General features: G+C 43.1%; 1 protein-coding gene across 2 annotated transcripts in view; it reads right to left on the reverse strand.

Annotated features, from left to right (window-relative positions):
* The window catches only part of BCAP31 (B cell receptor associated protein 31), a 67,542-nt gene extending 56,008 nt beyond the window's left edge, over positions 1-11,534 (reverse strand). Inside the window, exons 1-3 of one of the 2 annotated variants that reach the window (XM_053695940.1) lie at positions 11,457-11,534; positions 8,438-8,549; positions 5,089-5,189 (exon numbers count right to left, since the gene is read on the reverse strand). In XM_053695940.1, coding sequence (XP_053551915.1) covers positions 5,089-5,189; positions 8,438-8,529 — 193 coding nt within the window. In that variant the 5' untranslated portion in view covers positions 8,530-8,549; positions 11,457-11,534. Of the gene's footprint in view, positions 1-5,088; positions 5,190-8,437; positions 8,681-11,456 lie in introns of those variants that run through there. The other variant, XM_053695939.1, reaches the window with a different exon arrangement.
* Positions 11,535-18,050: the final 6,516 nt, after the last annotated feature.

An 18,050-nucleotide genomic window follows, 5' to 3' on the forward strand; every position in this document is an offset into this window, starting at 1 on the left:
ATGTGTAATCCTAACTATTGCAGACTAAAAGTGACTACATGAAGAAAAGTAAACGGCTGTACAAATTAGTGAGCTGCTGTACAAGAGGATCCACAAGGATTCAGACTGAAGATCTATATATTGGCCACCATTATCATATGTATTTAGCATATTGGGAACATAAATAGAAGCGAAGGAAGATTTGGGCTCCAAGTACTAACGAGAGTGAGAGAGAGAGAGAGAGAGAGAGAGAGAGAGAGAGTGAGAGAGTGAGAGAGTGAGAGAGTGAGAGAGTGAGAGAGTGAGAGAGTGAGAGAGTGAGAGAGTGAGAGAGTGAGAGAGAGAGAGAGAGAACAACACAACACGGCCCGTGTGAACGGGCTTTAGGACTAGTATACCTTATAAAGAATTACCCCAGTCCCGTCGCTGGATATGTTGATCAGATTCTCTAATACTTTAACAAGCCAGCTCTCCTGGGCTCACAACCATCAGAACATTGTTGCAGACAACCCAGCACTACCCCTCAAGCACAGAAGAGGGCACTGTAAATGACTTATATGTAAAGCCAGAACTCACCTGGTCACAAACGTCTACAGCTGCCAGTACATGATAGAAGTTCCCTATGAATAAAACTCTTTAAATTGCTGGTGAAGAAACCAGCAGTCTATCCAGCATATGGTGCCCCCCAACCAGAAAACAGGGGCTTCAGCTTGACTCACTTCAGCAGCAGGAGCTGAAATTCTCCAATTAGCATCTACCCCTTTAGACAATCAAAAAGCTGGCCAGAGGAAGAGTGAACGATTTAAGTAAGCTAGCACCAGACAAGGTCAGTAGGCAATGGCGCCATCCAAGACAAAATGAGGACGATCCTCTGTGTCAGTTCTCAGAGAAACACCGCAAAGCTTCTTGTACATTTCAATAGTAAAAAGGTAAGAGCTCATTAAGGGTGCCAACAAATAGCTAAGGGAAGTCACTGGTCTGTTACCAGCTACGTAATGCAAACATTTTAGCACAACATTATAATGACACTTCCATACCATTCGGAAACCATATAGGAAGCACTGCTAACCAAGCTATTGGGAGGAGGGGCCAGTTTTAGGCATAAGAGACTGTTTTGGTTATAGTTGAAGCTGATTAGCTCTGGGAGCCTATGATTATAAATAGATTACAATCTCGCTGCTCCCCAGTCTCACAAACCAGTCATGGCAAACTACTCATTTCATTCCTCTTACATAGGCTGCAGGGCCTTTATGTCTGATCTGAGGTCTGATGTGGGTACGTGGCTGACAGTAGGGCTGCAAGAAGAGGGGTCTGACGTGGGTGTGTGGCTGAAAGGAGGGTTACAGCTCCTGAGGTCTGATGTGGGTATGTGGATGAAAGCAGGGCTACAGCTCCAAAGGCCTGAGGTGGGTATGTGGATGAAAGCAGGGCTACAGCTCCTGAGGTCTGATGTGGGTAGGTGGATGAAAGCAGGGCTACAGCTGCTGAGGTCTGATGTGGGTATGTGGATGAAAGCAGGGCTACAGCTGCTGAGGTCTGATGTGGGTATGTGGATGAAAGCAGGGTTACAGCTGCTGAGGTCTGATGTGGGTAGGTGGATGAAAGCAGGGTTACAGCTGCTGAGGTCTGATGTGGGTAGGTGGATGAAAGCAGGGCTACAGCTCCTGAGGTCTGATGTGGGTAGGTGGATGAAAACAGGGCTACAGCTCCTGAGGTCTGATGTGGGTATGTGGATGAAAGCAGGGCTACAGCTGCTGAGGTCTGATGTGGGTATGTGGATGAAAGCAGGGCTACAGCTGCTGAGGTCTGATGTGGGTATGTGGATGAAAGCAGGGCTACAGCTGCTGAGGTCTGATGTGGGTATGTGGATGAAAGCAGGGCTACAGCTCCTGAGGTCTGATGTGGGTATGTGGATGAAAGCAGGGCTACAGCTGCTGAGGTCTGATGTGGGTATGTGGATGAAAGCAGGGCTACAGCTGCTGAGGTCTGATGTGGGTATGTGGATGAAAGCAGGGCTACAGCTGCTGAGGTCTGATGTGGGTATGTGGATGAAAGCAGGGCTACAGCTGCTGAGGTCTGATGTGGGTATGTGGATGAAAGCAGGGTTACAGCTGCTGAGGTCTGATGTGGGTATGTGGATGAAAGCAGGGCTACAGCTGCTGAGGTCTGATGTGGGTAGGTGGATGAAAACAGGGCTACAGCTCCTGAGGTCTGATGTGGGTATGTGGATGAAAGCAGGGCTACAGCTGCTGAGGTCTGATGTGGGTATGTGGATGAAAGCAGGGCTATAGCTCCTGAGGTCTGATGTGGGTATGTGGATGAAAGCAGGGTTACAGCTGCTGAGGTCTGATGTGGGTATGTGGATGAAAGCAGGGCTACAGCTGCTGAGGTCTGATGTGGGTATGTGGATGAAAGCAGGGCTACAGCTGCTGAGGTCTGATGTGGGTATGTGGATGAAAGCAGGGCTACAGCTCCTGAGGTCTGATGTGGGTATGTGGATGAAAGCAGGGTTACAGCTGCTGAGGTCTGATGTGGGTATGTGGATGAAAGCAGGGCTACAGCTGCTGAGGTCTGATGTGGGTATGTGGATGAAAGCAGGGCTACAGCTGCTGAGGTCTGATGTGGGTATGTGGATGAAAGCAGGGCTACAGCTGCTGAGGTCTGATGTGGGTATGTGGATGAAAGCAGGGCTACAGCTCCTGAGGTTTGATGTGGGTATGTGGATGAAAGCAGGGCTACAGCTCCTGAGGTCTGATGTGGGTATGTGGATGAAAGCAGGGCTACAGCTCCTGAGGTCTGATGTGGGTATGTGGATGAAAGCAGGGCTACAGCTCCTGAGGTCTGATGTGGGTATGTGGATGAAAGCAGGGCTACAGCTCCTGAGGTCTGATGTGGGTATGTGGATGAAAGCAGGGCTACAGCTCCTGAGGTCTGATGTGGCAGAAAGGAGGGTTACCGCTCAAAAAGGTCTGACTTGGGTATGTGGATGAAATGGGGGCTCTATGGGCTGACATCTAACTTATCTAAAATTATTTTATGTATTGGTACAAATTGATTTTTCACGTGGAAGAAGATGATTGGGCTACAGCTATTCTCACTATATTTTTCATAACTATGGAGAAACCACAGCAAATTAGTCACAGACAGTGAACACAGCTTATAATTTGTATTTGGCAATACAAAATTGCTCTAATTAAAGTGCAGATCAGCAGCACAGTAGTAAGATAAAATGTCACAAGGATGGGCGCTGTGTGTTACAAATAAATGGATGTAGAGAAGCATCACAGGACTATAATCAAGCACAATACCTTTGACACATATCGTTGGGGAAGTCGGTGCCAGATAAAAAAAAAGTCACACTGTGCCCCTGGGCAATACCTGGTTTGCAAAGCACTAGCTGCAACGGTGGTGTTGGCTTTGCCCACATACAGATATGTAGGGCTCTAATTGGTTTACTAAGCATTTGCTAGTGACGAGGAAGATGCACACAGTATACAGCAGATACATCTCACCCAGGTTTGTATAACTACAAATACAGCAACAGAAGCAGAGTTCCCCTTATCCTGCAGATAAAAGGATCCTGTTTCACTTGTTTTGCTCTGGTCCTAAGAACTCACAATTCTTACTACAGTTCACCCACTCAATAACCAGAAGATGCTGTTACTGCCCTACCCCCTTGCTGAGGCACCGAAGCCTAAAATAAAGATTCCATTACAGGGCAAGTTGTCTGTATCTGCACTGTGCAAGTATCCCAACCTCCCCTTGTGTATTCTTAATCAGGCCAGGTGGTTAAATTAATTTAAAGGGACAGTAAAGTCAAAATGAACCGTTCATGATTCGGATAGAGCATACAATTTTAAACAACTTTCCAATGTACTTCTGTTATCCAATTTGTTTCATTGTCATTATCTTTTATGAAAGAGTAAAACTAGTTAGGCTCATAAGAATTTAGGAGTGTGCACGTGTCTTTAGTACTCTATGGCAGCAGTGTTTTGCAACATTATTTGTAGCTTTGCTATACAATGTTGCAAAACACTGCTGTTATAGAGTACTAAAGACCCTAGCACACTCCTGAGCTATTGTTATGAGCCTACTTAGTTTTGCTCTTCAATAAAAGATAACAAGAGAACGAAGCTAAATTAATAACAGAAGTAAATTGGAAGGTTGTTTAAAATTACATTCTCTATACGAATCATGAACGTTTAATTTGACTTTACTGTCCCTATAACATTCTGCAAAGAGGCGAGTTTGGGAATGTGGTTACTACAGTAATACCCAGTATTTCACCTGCACAGTAACCTGACTCACTGTGCGCTGCCTCACACCCCCTGCTAACCCTTAAATTGTTACTATTAGTTTATCCAAAAAGGAACAGTAATGACTAGCCATGTACATTATTCCTTAGGGAAGCAAATTCTAAATATGGCTGCTATCTGAGGCATTCGGCTCCTTCCACCACCAGATTTATTAGGAAAGAAGCACTACACACACAGTCTAGATATGCCCAGATATTCGTGTGTTGCACTTGTATCCTAATAAGAGCTGAATATTCAGGCCTCAGCCATATTCATCACTTGTTTCCCTAACGGAATAACAAATGCTAAATACATGCACATGCCTAGTAATGACCTCAAGACCAGCACAGATTATGTGGGTGTGGAGCAGTAACATTCCCTCTATAGCAGCACCTGTTCTATACACCATTGTTTCTCAACTGCGGTCCTCAAGTACCTCAAACAGGCCAGGTTTTCATAATAGCTGAACCAGTACACAGGTGAAGTAATCAGCTGATGGGTGAGAGCCGGTTACTAACCATGGTAACTGATAAGCTGATTACTTCACCTGTGCACTGGTTAAGCTATGTTGAAAACCTTGCCTGTTGGGGGTACTTGAGGACCGCGGTTTATAAAACACTGCTATATATATCAGCGGAGCAGATAAACACCAAGTACCACTAATCTCTTAACTTGTATTTACTATTGTATCCAATATACTACAGTAATGACCACAAAACAGATTCAGAGTGTGCGTGTGGCAGTGACCTTCCCCCATACAGCGTATCACTCTACGGCGGTGCCTGTTCTACACAAAGATTTATGGGATATTCACCTAACAGGAGAAGCACTAGGATCACAATGAGGACCACAAAGAATGTGTTGCCGTACGTCACCACCAACTGCACCAAACGGGACTTGAAGATTTTCTGCCATCTACAAAAACAGAACGGAACAATGTTAATCCCTCCCGTGTCATGCTAGTCTAAATGTATTAACTTATTCTATTTTCAGAAGGCTTCAGACCTTTACTATACTTGGACCAAAGCTAGAACAATTACTCGCATATACACACACAATAATGGTGCCGGCAACTTTAGTTAAAATAATATGGAGCAGCCTGACAGATTTCTATAGATATTTAGAATAAATATCTGTACATCTGTACAGAGGTGACAGTCCTAACTGGCACACATCACAGACACTGATAATAAAGACAGCTAGAGACAAAATTATATATATATATTTATTTATATTAGGAGCCAGTAAGAATATTTAAAAGCCAGACATTTTTAGGAGCCAGACAGTGGTAGTTGTATATAGATATATGGAGAATAACCCAAAATGTTAGGAGCCCAGGGTAAAATTCTAGGAGCCAGTGGCTCCCTGGCTCATGGGTTTGTAGAGCCCTGATAGAGATTATATATATATATATATATGTATGGAAAACTATCACTACGGTTAACAAGTCAGGGGTTAAAAGCTACTTGCCCAGAGGGAAAAAGTTACTAGTCCACTCAGTGTTAAAGATAGGAAAAAGTCAAATTTCTAAGTCAATATATATATTTAAGACTGGCCTGAACACATGAGAATAATTAAGAAGGGTCTTAATAATCTGTGGTTTTCAACAAATAGTATAAAGTACTTGAGATTTTAGTTACCAAAAATACTTAAAAAAAATATATATATATATATATATATATATATATATATATATATATATATATATATATATATATATAATAAATGAGCACAGCAGTCACAGAAAATGAGAGTTGCACAACAATTCACTGGTCTGTGTCACTTTCACAAGACACTTACTGCCCATAAAGAACAACACAGCGGTCATTTTCTAGCCTAAAATGACAGCTTACTGGATAAATTAAAACAGCTGCTGGGAAAAGATTACACCATCTGGCATTTTACACAGCTGGTGGATCATTGCTTTGCACTGAGCAGAGGTTGTTTTTGTTTCTTATTGAAGCTGCAGTAATTTGCTGAAAAATTAAAAAGGTGCACTCTGCTTTCATTAACCTTGTTAACTTTTTGTGTAAAGCTCCTTTACAACTAGTACAACTAATAGCACCAAATGTAAAACACACATAATCCATTAAACCATATGGATATTTAAAGTGAAGATATACTTTGGTGAATGAAAGTCCGTTTTTTAAAAATACTATTAAATACAGGGGCACTTTCATTCATCAAAGTTTATAAAGCAGTCGTTTTGTTAAAAAATGTACCTTTTTTTCTTTTCACAGCTACAGCAGCTTCCCCTACATAGAGATCCTCTATTCACACGTCAGCAATGACTAATCTGGCTTCCTCCAATCACAGCTTTCCCCCCAGGGTAGTCATTGCCTGAGGCCATGCTGTGATTGGAGGAAGAGTGGATTAGTCATTGCTGACGTGTGAATAGAGGATTCTCTATGTGGGGGAACCTGCTCCAGCTGTGAAAAGAAAAAAAGGTAATTTTTTTAACAAAACGGCTGCTTTGTAAACTTTGATGAATGAAAGTGCCCCTGTATTTAATAGTATTTTTAAAAAACGGGCTTTCATTCACCAAAGTATATCTTCACTTTAAAGGGACCCTGTACTGTAAGTATGATGTCCCCTTAATGTGCATTTTGCCAGATGTAATGCTATGCTGCTGGTAAGTCATTGGGAAATCATTAAAGGGACAATGTATTCATGCACTGGGAACAACCTCCCACTAGGAGGGTGATTTCTGCTGCTGTACCCTTTTCAGATAGATTTTCTATAGCCAATACTGCAATATTAATTCCAGTATAGGTGGTGGTTTCAACAAGCAAAAGCAGATTTCACCTAACAAAATAAAGGTGGTTTTTTATTTTTAAATTAACAATTAAATACACTCCAGCAGGTAAAATGGATAATTGGGGACACATAAAAGGGAGGAGAATTTTACAGTACTGTCCCTTTAAAAATGATGTTTATTCTAATATTTTCTATATAAACAGTATCTATAAATATGTATATACCATACTTGAAATATAAAATATTAATCTCATAATTATAAAAATAAGATAGTGTTAAAAAAAACATGAATAAAAATATATTAAAGGCACAGTAAAATAATAAAATATGATTCAGAACCTGTCCTCCCTATCAGGTCAGATTTTCAGGATTAGCTTGGGTGAGAGCAGGTTAATAACCATGTTTACTAATTAGCTGATTATTTCACCTGTGCTCCAGTTCAGATATCCTGAAAATATGGCCTGTTAGGGAGGTCTGAGGTCAAGTTGGAAAATCCCCGAGATAGAGCATGCAACTATTCAATCTACTTGTATTATCAAATTAGTTTTTCTTCTCTTTACTGAAGAGTAGTCTTAGGAGACACTATTGGGAGGTAACATAACACCTTGGGTATGCCAATGCCAGGATGCATATGTGTATAGCCGCCAATGACCAGCTAGCTCCCAGGAGAGCATGCTCCTGAGCCTTCCTGTGTTTGCTCTTCAATGGAGGGCAATAAAACCAAAAAAAAACTCCATAACAAGTATATTAGGAAATAGTTTAAAATGGCATACTCTAATCTGAATCATTGGTTTATTTTTTACTTTACTGTCCCTTTAAGTAATAGAAGTATGACACAGATGTACATTAAATAGTTTATATTGTAAATAAATTTGAGAGACTATTGTGACTGAGTTGATCACAGGTGAAGGTGGGTAGCTCAAGTTGCTAATCAACATACTCTGAGATGCTAATCTTCATTTAAAAATCTACCAAGTAGTCACAATAGGGTTACAATTAACACCTGAAAAGTATTTTGTGCACCAATAAAAAAAATAAAAATAAAAATTATGAAGACGCTGCATGTAAACCAAGCGAGAAATGGTATCTATTACTGTACAGCATAAGAACATTTGGTTGCACTGTTTGTTCCAGCAAAGAAAACTCATCCTAAATGTATGACTGACAACGGTATGGCTGATTTATCATCACCACAGAATATATCTGCTGACTGCAATCATGTGTGGCTTAGTGCCGAGTTGTGAGAATACACACCTGGGCGAGAAAATGATAAAGCCAAACTGACACTGCGCCCCAGAAAGGTGAAAGTTCATAGTTCACTAATACTGACTATACCAATGGGACTAAAAACATGCAAAGGGTTAATGACAGATATAATAAAAAGCATTAGGAAATGAACGGTGTACCTGGTGGGGGAGATAAAGGGAATACACAGAAGTAAGACAGCAAACACCTCAGCATAGAGGAAGGTCGCAACTGCCGTCCACTGCAGGCTCATTGTTCAACAGGTCCAGTAATCTGCAAGGGAACAGCACAAGAATCACAGGAGGCACTAGCTAATCAGTCTGTAATCCGATGATTACAATGCTCCGAAATCCTGTTGTACTCTAACTGGGGCTGCTCATTCTTGTGCTCGTCTGAGTTTGCCTTATACTGCAAATAATTAACAAGGCGGAAGGTGTCTATTGATAACAAATGCACATTCTTTTCAAGCAACTAATGCACAAGATCTGAATATTGCGTAAATCCAGAAAATCCAGTATAAACGTGGACTACTTAGCAAACTAAACACTGCATGACAAAATGCAGATGCTGTAACTTCCTGTAACTCACTATAGAAGAAAACCATTCTAAGCATCATCTGACATGTAATCATGGTAACGGAGTATAATCAGAAGATAGAATGTACTAGCAAGGGTCAGAATCTAGACCAGGGGTCAGCTATGTGCTAGACAGAGTAGAGATTACAGCCAATATGCAACAACACAAACACAAGGGTATAACTATACACTACCCAAAACGAAGAAACAATATGCACCCACAAAGATGGCAAGTCACTAGATTGAGAAGCAGTTCAGATTTACCTAGGAAGGTTTCGACAGGTGAGCAGGGTACAACTCCACACCAGGCCAAGCTGTACGAGTGCACTCACTAGCCACGGTACATACGTGAGCAGCTGTCCAAAAAGGGGAAATAGTAGCCATGTGTGTAGGTGAGGGGGACCACATGAGGGGAGGGCTAGTAGCCATGTGTGTAGGTGAGTGGGACCACACGAGGGGAGGGCTAGTAGCCATGTGTATAGGTGAAGGGACAACATGACAGAAGGGCTAGTAGCCATGCATATAGGTGAAGGGACCACATGACAGGAGGGCTAGTAGCCATGTGTGTAGGTGAAGGGACCACCTGACAGGAGGGCTAGTAGCCACGTGTATAGGTGAAGGGACCACATGACAGGAGGGCTAGTAGCCATGCATATAGGTGAAGGGACCAAATGACAGGAGGGCTAGTAGCCATGCATATAGGTGAAGGGACCACATGACAGGAGGGCTAGTAGCCATGCATATAAGTGAAAGAAGCATGTGAGGTGAGGGCTCATAACCATGTGTATAGGTGAAGGGACCACATGAGGGGAGGGCTAGTAACCATGTGTATAGGGGAAGGGACCACATGAGGGGAGGGATAGTAACCCTGTGTATAGGGGAAGGGACCACATCACAGGAGGGCTAGTAGCCGTGTATAGGGGAAGGGACCACATGAGGGGAGGGATAGCAGCCATGTGTATAGGGGAAGGGACCACATGACAGGAGGGCTAGTAACCGTGTATAGAGGAAGGGACCACATGAGGGGAGGGATAGTAGCCATGTGTATAGGGGAAGGGACCACATGAGGGGAGGGCTAGTAGCCATGTGTATAGGGGAAGGGACCACATGAGGGGAGGGCTAGTAGCCATGTGTATAGGGGAAGGGACCACATGAGGGGAGGGATAGTAGCCATGTGTATAGGGGAAGGGACCACATGAGGGGAGGGATAGTAGCCATGTGTATAGGGGAAGGGACCACATGAGGGGAGGGATAGTAGCCGTGTATAGGGGAAGGGACCACATGAGGGGAGGGATAGTAGCCATGTGTATAGAGGAAGGGACCACATGAGGGGAGGGATAGTAGCCATGTGTATAGGGGAAGGGACCACATGACAGGAGGGCTAGTAGCCGTGTATAGGGGAAGGGACCACATGAGGGGAGGGATAGTAGCCGTGTATAGAAGGGACCACATGAGGGGAGGGATAGTAGCCATGTGTATAGGTGAAGGGCTTACATGAGGGGAGGGATAGTAGCCGTGTATAGGGGAAGGGACCACATGAGGGGAGGGATAGTAGCCATGTGTATAGGGGAAGGGACCACATGAGGGGAGGGATAGTAGCCATGTGTATGGGGAAGGGACCACATGACAGGAGGGCTAGTAGCCGTGTATAGGGGAAGGGACCACATGAGGGGAGGGATAGTAGCCGTGTATAGAAGGGTCCACATGAGGGGAGGGATAGTAGCCATGTGTATAGGTGAAGGGTTTACATGAGGGAAGGGCAAGTAACCATGTGTATAGGTGAGAGGAAACATTAGAAGAGGGCTAGAACATGTGTATATAGGTGAGGGGAACACCCTGTCATGTGTGTATAAGAGGGGGCTGTCTGAGGTGAGAGTTATTAGCCATGTGTATAGGGGAAGGGACCACATGAGGGGAGGGATAGTAGCCATGTGTATAGGGGAAGGGACCACATGACAGGAGGGCTAGTAACCGTGTATAGAGGAAGGGACCACATGAGGGGAGGGATAGTAGCCATGTGTATAGGTGAGAGGAAACATTAGAAGAGGGCTAGAACATGTGTATATAGGTGAGGGGAACACCCTGTCATGTGTGTATAAGAGGGGGCTGTCTGAGGTGAGAGTTATTAGCCATGTGTGTAGGGGTTGTAGGAGCTAATAACCAAGTGTGTAAGTGAAGGAATTGCACGATGGTAGGGCTAATAGCCATGTGTGTATAAGAGAGGGCTCCCTAAAGTGAGGGGACTACCTAAGCGGAGGGCAAGTAGCTATGTGTGTAAGTAGGGGGATGACTGAGAGAATGGCTAGTAGCCTTGTGTGTTGGCGAGGGGGCTGCCTGAGGGGAGAGCTAATATACGTGTGTATGTGAAGGGGCACCATAAGAGTAGCCTATGGAATACAGGACCGAGTTTAGAAACCTTGTTCTGAACTGCGGTAAGGAGCTAAACTATGGGCCTGAGCTGAAGCCCAGCCAGGGAGTAAGTAGTTAGTTAAGTTTTAGCCATGAACTGAAGCCCCGGGCTGTAGTAAAGAGCTGCGCTAAAAGCCTGGGGTAAAACCCCGAGCTTTAGTACAGAACTGACGCCAGAATTACACACGTCACCTACCTCTAGCTGCAGAAGTAAACTGCTACTGCATTAGACACGCCCCTACTTCCCGTGACATCTAGATTTAGTCAGAAGGAGACTTGACACGCAAACTAAACTTTTTATAAACTTTATTAGTTTCTAACACGCAGACAATGCTAGGGACGGTTGGTAACTGTGTCAGGAGGATATAACAACATATGTATATAACAGAATATAACAGCATAGCTCTGTGTCGTGAAATAATAACGTCAGTCATGAATGTAGCAATCTCTGTGTCAGGATGTAACAACATATGTGTGTCAGGATAGAACATACCACTGTGTCATGATATAACATATCCTTGAGTCATGATATAACAACATATCACAGTAAGACAGGGTATACCATGTTATCACTAACTCAGGCCATAAGTTGTATGTTAATATGATGTTATAATAAAAGCCTATTTTGGGGATGAATATTTGTTCCTTTGGGGTCACAGTAGATTGAAAACTAAAGGGACTGCAAACTAAAAATGTAATTTCTCAAAATGTTTAATTTATGCTTAGTGAAAAAGTTTGCAATGCACTTAATTATTTATTTAGTCTGGTTTTTTTTCCTGTAATTTGTATGAACCCCCCCCCCCCACACACAATAATTTCCCCTTTATTGTGACACTTTTGTTACCATATGTGCGAATAGGAAAAAATGTATTTAAATAGTTTCATATTAAACAGAACGTGATTTTAAGATACTTCAATTTATTTATTTTATCATATTTACTTTGCTTGTTATCCTTTGTTGAAAAGCATACCTAGGTAGGCTCAGCAGCATCCATGCACTTCTAGGTGCTATCTGGTGATCTGTGCCTAGGCACATGTATAGGGCAAAAAAGGGAGAAAATATAAATGTAAAACGATTTATTTAGGGCAAGGAGGCAGAAAAGCATGTGTATAGCATCAGGAGGGAGCAAGATATGTGTATAGCAGAGGGAGCAAGATATGTGTATAGCATGATTAGCATCAGGAGGGGGCAAGATATGTGTATAGCATCAGGAGGGAGCAAGATATGTGTATAGCATGATTAGCATCAGGAGGGAGCAAGATATGTGTATAGCATAATTAGCATCAGGAGGGAGCAAGATATGTGTATAGCATCAGGAGGGGGCAAGATATGTGTATAGCATGATTAGCATCAGGAGGGAGCAAGATATGTGTATAGCATCAGGAGGGGGCAAGATATGTGTATAGCATGATTAGCATCAGGAGGGGGCAAGATATGTGTATAGCATCAGGAGGGGGCAAGATATGTGTATAGCATGATTAGCATCAGGAGGGGGCAAGATATGTGTATAGCATCAAGAGGGAGCAAGATATGTGTATAGCATCAGGAGGGAGCAAGATATGTGTATAGCATGATTAGCATCAGGAGGGAGCAAGATATGTGTATAGCATCAGGAGGGAGAAAGATATGTGTATAGCATGATTAGCATCAGGAGGGAGCAAGATATGTGTATAGCATAATTAGCATCAGGAGGGAGCAAGATATGTGTATAGCATCAGGAGGGGGCAAGATATGTGTATAGCATCAGGAGGGAGAAAGATATGTGTATAACATCAGGAGGGAGCAAGATATGTGTATAGCATCAGGAGGGAGCAAGATATGTGTATAGCATCAGGAGGGAGCAAGAAATGTGTATAACATCAGGAGGGGGCAATATATGTGTATAGCATCAGGAGGGGGCAATATATGTGTATAGCATCAAGAGGGAGCAAGATATGTGTATAGCATCAGGAGGGGGCAAGATATGTGTATAGCATGATTAGCATCAGGAGGGAGCAAGATATGTGTAAAGCATGATTAGCATCAGGAGGGGGCAAGATATGTGTTTAGCATCAGGAGGGAGCAATATATGTGTATAGCATCAGGAGGGAGCAAGATATGTGTATAGCATCAGGAGGGGCAATATATGCGTATAGCATCAGGAGGGGCAATATATGTGTATAGCATCAGGAGGGGCAATATATGTGTATAGCATGATTAGCATCAGGAGGGGGCAAGATATGTGTATAGCATCAGGAGGGAGCAAGATATGTGTATAGCATCAGGAGGGAGCAAGATATGTGTATAGCATCAGGAGGGGGCAATATATGTGTATAGCATCAGGAGGGGGCAATATATGTGTATAGCATCAGGAGGGGCAATATATGTGTATAGCATGATTAGCATCAGGAGGAAGCAAGATATGTGTATTGCATCAGGAGGGAGAAAGATATGTGTATAGCATGATTAGCATCAGGAGGGAGCAAGATATGTGTAAAGCATGATTAGCATCAGGAGGGGGCAAGATATGTGTTTAGCATCAGGAGGGGCAATATATGTGTATAGCATCAGGAGGGAGCAAGATATGTGTATAGCATCAGGAGGGGGCAATATATGTGTATAGCATCAGGAGGGGCAATATATGTGTATAGCATCAGGAGGGGCAATATATGTGTATAGCATGATTAGCATCAGGAGGAAGCAAGATATGTGTATTGCATCAGGAGGGCACAATATATGTGTATAGCATCAGGAGGGAGCAAGATATGTGTATAGCATCAGGAGGGAGCAAGATATGTGTATAGCATGATTAGCATCAGGAGGGAGCAAGATATGTGTAAAGCATGATTAGCATCAGGAGGGAGCAAGATATGTGTATAGCATCAGGAGGGAGAAAGATATGTGTATAGCATGATTAGCATCAGGAGGGAGCAAGATATGTGTATAGCATCAGGAGGGGGCAATATATGTGTATAGCATCAGGAGGGGCAATATATGTGTATAGCATCAGGAGGGAGCAAGATATGTGTATAGCATGATTAGCATCAGGAGGGAGCAAGATATGTGTATAGCATCAGGAGGGAGAAAGATATGTGTATAGCATGATTAGCATCAGGAGGGAGCAAGATATGTGTATAGCATAATTAGCATCAGGAGGGAGCAAGATATGTGTATAGCATCAGGAGGGGGCAAGATATGTGTATAGCATCAGGAGGGGGCAAGATATGTGTATAGCATCAGGAGGGAGAAAGATATGTGTATAGCATAATTAGCATCAGGAGGGAGCAAGATATGTGTATAGCATCAGGAGGGGGCAAGATATGTGTATAGCATCAGGAGGGAGCAAGATATGTGTATAGCATGATTAGCATCAGGAGGGAGCAAGATATGTGTATAGCATCAGGAGGGAGAAAGATATGTGTATAGCATGATTAGCATCAGGAGGGAGCAAGATATGTGTATAGCATCATGAGGGGGCAATATATGTGTATAGCATCAGGAGGGGCAATATATGTGTATAGCATCAGGAGGGAGCAAGATATGTGTATAGCATGATTAGCATCAGGAGGGAGCAAGATATGTGTATAGCATCAGGAGGGAGAAAGATATGTGTATAGCATGATTAGCATCAGGAGGGAGCAAGATATGTGTAAAGCATAATTAGCATCAGGAGGGAGCAAGATATGTGTATAGCATCAGGAGGGGGCAAGATATGTGTATAGCATCAGGAGGGGGCAAGATATGTGTATAGCATCAGGAGGGAGAAAGATATGTGTATAACATCAGGAGGGAGCAAGATATGTGTATAGCAGCAGGAGGGAGCAAGATATGTGTATAGCATCAGGAGGGAGCAAGAAATGTGTATAACATCAGGAGGGGGCAAGATATGTGTATAGCATGATTAGCATCAGGAGGGAGCAAGATATGTGTAAAGCATGATTAGCATCAGGAGGGGGCAAGATATGTGTTTAGCATCAGGAGGGAGCAATATATGTGTATAGCATCAAGAGGGAGCAAGATATGTGTATAGCATCAGGAGGGGGCAAGATATGTGTATAGCATGATTAGCATCAGGAGGGAGCAAGATATGTGTAAAGCATGATTAGCATCAGGAGGGGGCAAGATATGTGTTTAGCATCAGGAGGGAGCAATATATGTGTATAGCATCAGGAGGGAGCAAGATATGTGTATAGCATCAGGAGGGGCAATATATGCGTATAGCATCAGGAGGGGCAATATATGTGTATAGCATCAGGAGGGGCAATATATGTGTATAGCATGATTAGCATCAGGAGGGGGCAAGATATGTGTATAGCATCAGGAGGGAGCAAGATATGTGTATAGCATCAGGAGGGAGCAAGATATGTGTATAGCATCAGGAGGGGGCAATATATGTGTATAGCATCAGGAGGGGGAAATATATGTGTATAGCATCAGGAGGGGCAATATATGTGTATAGCATGATTAGCATCAGGAGGAAGCAAGATATGTGTATTGCATCAGGAGGGAGAAAGATATGTGTATAGCATGATTAGCATCAGGAGGGAGCAAGATATGTGTAAAGCATGATTAGCATCAGGAGGGGGCAAGATATGTGTTTAGCATCAGGAGGGGCAATATATGTGTATAGCATCAGGAGGGAGCAAGATATGTGTATAGCATCAGGAGGGGGCAATATATGTGTATAGCATCAGGAGGGGCAATATATGTGTATAGCATCAGGAGGGGCAATATATGTGTATAGCATGATTAGCATCAGGAGGAAGCAAGATATGTGTATTGCATCAGGAGGGCACAATATATGTGTATAGCATCAGGAGGGAGCAAGATATGTGTATAGCATCAGGAGGGAGCAAGATATGTGTATAGCATGATTAGCATCAGGAGGGAGCAAGATATGTGTAAAGCATGATTAGCATCAGGAGGGAGCAAGATATGTGTAAAGCATGATTAGCATCAGGAGGGAGCAAGATATGTGTATAGCATGATAGCATTGGGAGGGGGCAAGATATGTGTAAAGCATCAGGAGGGGCAATATATGTGTATAGCATCAGGAGGGGGCAAGATATGTGTTTAGCATCAGGAGGGGCAATATATGTGTATAGCATCAGGAGAGAGCAAGATATGTGTATAGCATCAGGAGGGGGCAATATATGTGTATAGCATCAGGAGGGGCAATATATGTGTATAGCATCAGGAGGGGCAATATATGTGTATAGCATGATTAGTATCAGGAGGAAGCAAGATATGTGTATAGCATCAGGAGGGAGCAAGATATGTGTATAGCATGATTAGCATCAGGAGGGAGCAAGATATGTGTATAGCATGATTAGCATCAGGAGGGAGCAAGATATGTGTATAGCATGATTAGCATCAGGAGGGAGCAAGATATGTGTATAGCATCAGGAGGGAGCAAGATATGTGTATAGCATGATTAGCATCAGGAGGGAGCAAGATATGTGTATAGCATAATTAGCATCAGGAGGGAGCAAGATATGTGTATAGCATCAGGAGGGGGCAAGATATGTGTATAGCATCAGGAGGGAGCAAGATATGTGTATAGCATCAGGAGGGAGCAAGATATGTGTAAAGCATCAGGAGGGAGCAAGATATGTGTATAGCATCAGGAGGGAGCAAGATATGTGTATAGCATCAGGAGGGAGCAAGATATGTGTATAGCATCAGGAGGGAGCAAGATATGTGTAAAGCATCAGGAGGGAGCAAGATATGTGTATAGCATCAGGAGGGAGCAAGATATGTGTATAGCATCAGGAGGGAGCAAGATATGTGTATAGCATCAGGAGGGAGCAAGATATATGTATAGCATGATTAGCATCAGGAGGGAGCAGACATCCCAAGTCTCCCTGAACTTCAGGGAGTCTCCCTGATTGTAATAGCGGCTCCCTGATGCCAGCAAATGGAGTGCAATCTCCCTGAAACTCCAAGTACTATGATCCAATGTGGCCCAAATCCGGAAAAGTGTTTCTTTAAGGAATGCCTTTAGTCACTGGGACGTTATAGAACCCTCAAAGCACGCATCAGTAACCAGAAAGCCCCCATTGATTTTAATAAAATAAAATACAAATACCTTATTTACTGCACGTAATTAAACTTCGTATTCTAAAATATTTGAGCATTCAACAAGTGTACGATCACTGGAAAATAGGTTTGTTGTATGTGGTTGTGCAATAAAACTACTTTTTTAATGTGACTTTAGTTGGAAGCTATTTTAATAAGTCTCTATCTTATTTAGGGTTTCAAGGTGTCCAATTTATAACTGGGAAGGGGGGTGGCGGCGCAGTAGCGGGAGAAGCCACCTCCCTGAAATTAGTTTTTGCAGGTTGGGATGTCTGAGGGAGCAAGATATGTGTATAGCATCAGGAGGGGGCAAGATATGTGTATAGCATCAAGAGGGGGCAAGATATGTGTATAGCATCAGGAGGGGGCAAGATATGTGTATAGCATCAGGAGGGGTCAAGATATGTGTATAGCATCAGGAGGGGGCAACATATGTGTAAAGCATGATTAGCATCAGGAGGGGGCAAGATATGTGTTTAGCATCAGGAGGGGGCAATATATGTGTATAGCATCAGGAGGGAGCAAGATATGTGTATAGCATCAGGAGGGAGCAAGATATGTGTATAGCATCAGGAGGGGGCAAGATATGTGTATAGCATCAGGAGGGGGCAATATATGTGTATAGCATCAGGAGGGGGCAATATATGTGTATAGCATCAGGAGGGGGCAAGATATGTGTATAGCATGATTAGCATCAGGAGGGGGCAAGATATGTGTATAGCATCAGGAGGG

Source organism: Bombina bombina, chromosome 12 (genome assembly GCF_027579735.1).
Source record: "Bombina bombina isolate aBomBom1 chromosome 12, aBomBom1.pri, whole genome shotgun sequence".
Lineage (NCBI taxonomy): Eukaryota > Metazoa > Chordata > Amphibia > Anura > Bombinatoridae > Bombina > Bombina bombina.